The 4,018-nt window shown below is 42.4% G+C and overlaps 1 protein-coding gene across 1 annotated transcript; it reads right to left on the reverse strand.

The window, feature by feature from the left end:
* Positions 1 to 595: 595 nt before the first annotated feature.
* Positions 596 to 1,433, reverse strand: LOC148851009 (HTH-type transcriptional regulator). The gene has a single exon (XM_088947068.1). It carries the CDS (start codon positions 1,287 to 1,289, stop codon positions 792 to 794), a length of 498 nt encoding a protein of 165 aa, XP_088803194.1. The 5' UTR covers positions 1,290 to 1,433; the 3' UTR covers positions 596 to 791.
* Between the last annotated feature and the right edge of the window lie 2,585 nt (positions 1,434 to 4,018).

The raw sequence follows: 4,018 nt of genomic DNA on the forward strand, positions 1-4,018 counted from the left end.
CCGACGGAAACCCTGTGTGCACGCTTCCTTCCTGCTTGAATGAATTCCCATCGTAGCAATCATTTATGCATAATGATATGAGAGAAACCATCCACCAATCACACATCTTTTTCTCAACTTCACTCCTTCCCCTTATTGTCGTCTCTCCCTTCCCTCTCTCTCTCTCTCTCTCTCTATAACGTCTCTCCCTCGTTCCGACTTCCCATCACCAACCACGTACCTCCGCAGCTACTACTACTACCACACTTTTTCTTCTTTTTTTTTTTCCCCTTTTGTAAAGAGAAAAAGAAATCATGGAAGAAAACAACATCCGCACAACAAAAAACCATCGTCTTATTCCCGGAGTTCAAACTTCACAGTTCATATTATTATTAATAATGCATGGGGAGATCGTGACTTCATTTGATTCTTTCTGGCGTTACAACAAATTTTGGAATAAATTGCACGTACTCAACCCATGTCAGCCCAAATTCGACGTTCTCCAAAACCAACCATTCTTATACAATAGATAGGATGGCTTTGTTCGTGTTCGTTCCGTTTTGTTCCAAAAAGGAGAGAAAAAAAAATAGCTTTGATGAATCATATAAGGCGAGAATGCTTGAAATTGCAGCAGGCAGCCACATCTCATTACTTTCTTTCCTCTTTAACAAAAACAAAACAGAAGAAGAAAATGTAAAACCCCAAATTTTTTTTTCTTTTTTAAATATTTACAGATTTCCAAGGATCAGGGCCTGCGGCCTGCCTATGCTCTATTAATGATTCCAAGAACATCCTAGCTGTCGTCAGTTATACTACTCTGGAATGGCATTCAATTTGGACTTGAAGCTTCCACCATTCCTCCCTCCTCTTCTATTCTCCACCATACCAACCCTGCCTGACCCCGCCTCTTGCAGTGATTTCTTTACTTGTGTCTTGCCGGAAAATAACATGGGTACCACCCCTTTCCGGCGGCACCGGCATTTCTCCCCACTACCATCCCCACTCTTCATGAGAGCGGAACTGGCCTTGACAGCCAATGCGGCCATCTCCTCCGCCTGGAGGGGATACTTTAATCTACTCAACGGCAGCGCAAAATAGAGCTGACCGGGTTGAAGTTCCTCGTCGGCACTGATAGCCGATACAAAGTCGTCGAAGCCCATTTCGTCAGAGTTGCAAATAAAACAGGACGGGTTCATCTGCAGCACGTAGGAGACTTTCACCGGGTAAGGGAACTCCTGCAGCTGTCCGTCCTGGAGAATGAGCTTCGCAGTGGAAGCGGACCCGGACTCGCAGGAGTTACAGATGCCCATCTAGATCTACTGCACTGCTTTTGATTTTTTTTTTAAGTGCTACCAGGCAGGTATCGCTCGAGACGTGAAGAATAATAAAAATGGCGACGGAGTTGTGATTTCAGTCCACGCGGGAGACGGGAACGGGAACGGGAAGCCAAGGAAGGCGGGTAGAGAGTATTTATAGAGGGGAGGATAAAAAGGGGCGGAGATTATCTCTCGTAGTCAGTATTTTGTCGTCAAGTCAGGATTTGTCGTTTACCTGGGGGCTTTATTTTCTTGAAGATCGAGCGGGAGCCAGCTAGCCAACCTGTAAGTTGTTGATGACAGGTTGTAATTAGAGAGTACATCAGTCATGCCAGATATATTTGCTCACGTTTCAGGTTTGAAATTACCAACCTCGGGACTGCTCATCCTCTGCCCTTCCTTCCGTATTTTCTGCTTTTTAGTTCAGTTTTTTTCACTTTTCACGGTGCAATGACGCCATCCATCCATCCATCAACCATCATTTGGCATTTGGGCTTTGGCTCTGGTAAACGTACAACTCATCGATGAGGGCTCATACATGGAGGGTTGCATAGTGCTTCTTTTCATGTTTGGTGGGTCTCTGTTTACATTCGTGAGAACCGTTCGTTGTGATTGGATCAAAGGGCTCAGAATAGGGAAAGTTGATTCTTGATTAGATAGTGGTTCTTCTGTATAAACCTCTCTGCGAAGTAATCTCCTTTGCCAGTTTGCTTTCCCTTTCTTATCGTTTGTGAATATCGGACTTGAAGGATCGACTTACCAAAAACTGTTCATAATGTGTACCTTTTGTCAAGGAGATTGTGAGTTTGATGAGAGAGCAGGGGCATTTTGTGAAGTTTGCAATTTAAGAGAAAAAGGCGTACGTGGCAGGTGCTTCGGATGCCATGCCATGCCATGCCATGCCATGCCTGCCATTGCCTACGGAACTGTTCATGAGAAAGGACGACACGTAGCAAGGGTTAACGTGAAAATTCCCACTTCCCAGTTACCCCCGAAAAGCACCCTCCCTGGGATCGGTTTGTGTAAATCTACTCGACCAGACACGAAGAACACACCAGTGTCTATATACGCAGGCGGCAGGACGCACATTCAAATGTACGGAACACTAACGTGTTCACTTGTGATTGGTGATGCATTCCTTTATATTTTAGATACAGCGTTGTGAGCAGCAGATCCAGACTCGTCAAAAGACCGTATCTGGTAATCTGTGGATTTAGGGTTGGAGAGAAGGACCAGCCCATGGATCTCAGATCTCAGTAGTGGGCTGGGCATTTTTTTATATAAATTCTTTCGGGCACCGTTATAAATTGAGTATTGATTTGATGGATGGAAAGGACTCATAATTGATGCGATGCCATGCTCAATTGCTACCCCACCCACCCATAACATAACATGCCCATGAGCCCATGAAGCTTCCGAGTTCCACCTCTCGTTGGTCAAGCAAATCGATATTTAATTAATTAACATTATTCAGCGCAACCAATCCAAGGAGTATCCAACGGTCTCGACATTCGACCGACCCAGACAACCAACCCGAATTCGACGTGGTATATATAATTAATTAATCGGGTCAAGAACTATAATCTCTCAAATATTCTGTCTCTGGTCAAACTTCAACTTATATTATATATGGCCAGATTTCCTAGAAGAGTCTCAATCATTCTGCCTCCTCCTCTCTGTCTTATTCTTTTAGTTTGAGACGCCCATTACTAAACAATCATTTAGACATCACAACTGAAGTCGTAGAAATATTCGAGAATGAAGGGACATGAAATAAAAACTACTCTATTAAGCGCATGTGTATTGTTTATGGTAGAGCTTAACATGCGTGAGATTGCTGAATTTTTGCAGGACAAGAAGAATTTTAGCTTGTCTTCTCCCTTTTCCCTGCTTTCTTGACAAGAAATATTAATCTTAGCTTGCCCCTCTCCTTTTTAATTTCCTTTATTTTGGGCCGGCAGTTGAAGTAATGCATATGCTCAATTAAAATTAGTATATGATACTGTTGAATATTAGTTAGACTCAGTTAACATCATTTCCAAGCATTAGGAGTCACAAGCACTGGATTGTCATCCTCTCAAGTCGATGAAAACACAAAGTTGGATTTTGTTTTATTTTAGTTTTCTTGAACAATCGGTGTTTCAATTCAACCCAATTTATGGTTGCAATTTGCAACAGCATAAGTATAAAGAAAGAATGAAAGAAAGAAAGAAACCAATACACATCAATACTAAAGTGAAACTAATATATAGGAGAAAAGGCGACATATAGAAAAGGACCAAACAAAAGCCATTTGCTACCTGGCGAAAATATATATATATATATATATATATATATATATATATACCTTCCAGATTAACGAAACCAAATTTGGAACTTTAATTCCTGTGGTCTCCCTTGATTTTATACATTCCCGTTGAATGATAGGAAAAGGAAGGAAAATAATAGGAATATGCATTCATGGTGTGGGGATTTGACAGACAAAGATGGGGATGGGCACTGAGCAGTGAATCCCGGACAAGGCGAGATGAGGCATGTGAGAAGGCATGGTGTGGTGGTTAATTGCCACCACCAACTAGGAGACAGTGACAGGGAGACCACCTTGGACCTTTCCGAGCGACCACAAATCTTATCTGCCACTTTAGATTTTAATTCTATCCGTCCACATTCCTTCCCGGAAGATGCAGCTCAAATATATTTGTCATTCAATATGAAGAAGCTCA

Source organism: Nelumbo lutea, chromosome 5, assembly GCF_056320005.1.
Source record: "Nelumbo lutea isolate HS-2025 chromosome 5, American lotus-T2T, whole genome shotgun sequence".
NCBI lineage: Eukaryota > Viridiplantae > Streptophyta > Magnoliopsida > Proteales > Nelumbonaceae > Nelumbo > Nelumbo lutea.

Coding starts and splice junctions, on each gene's coding strand:
- LOC148851009 (XM_088947068.1), bottom strand. CDS start 1,289: ATGGGCATCTGTAACTCCTGCGAGTCCGGGTCCGCTTCCACTGCGAAG.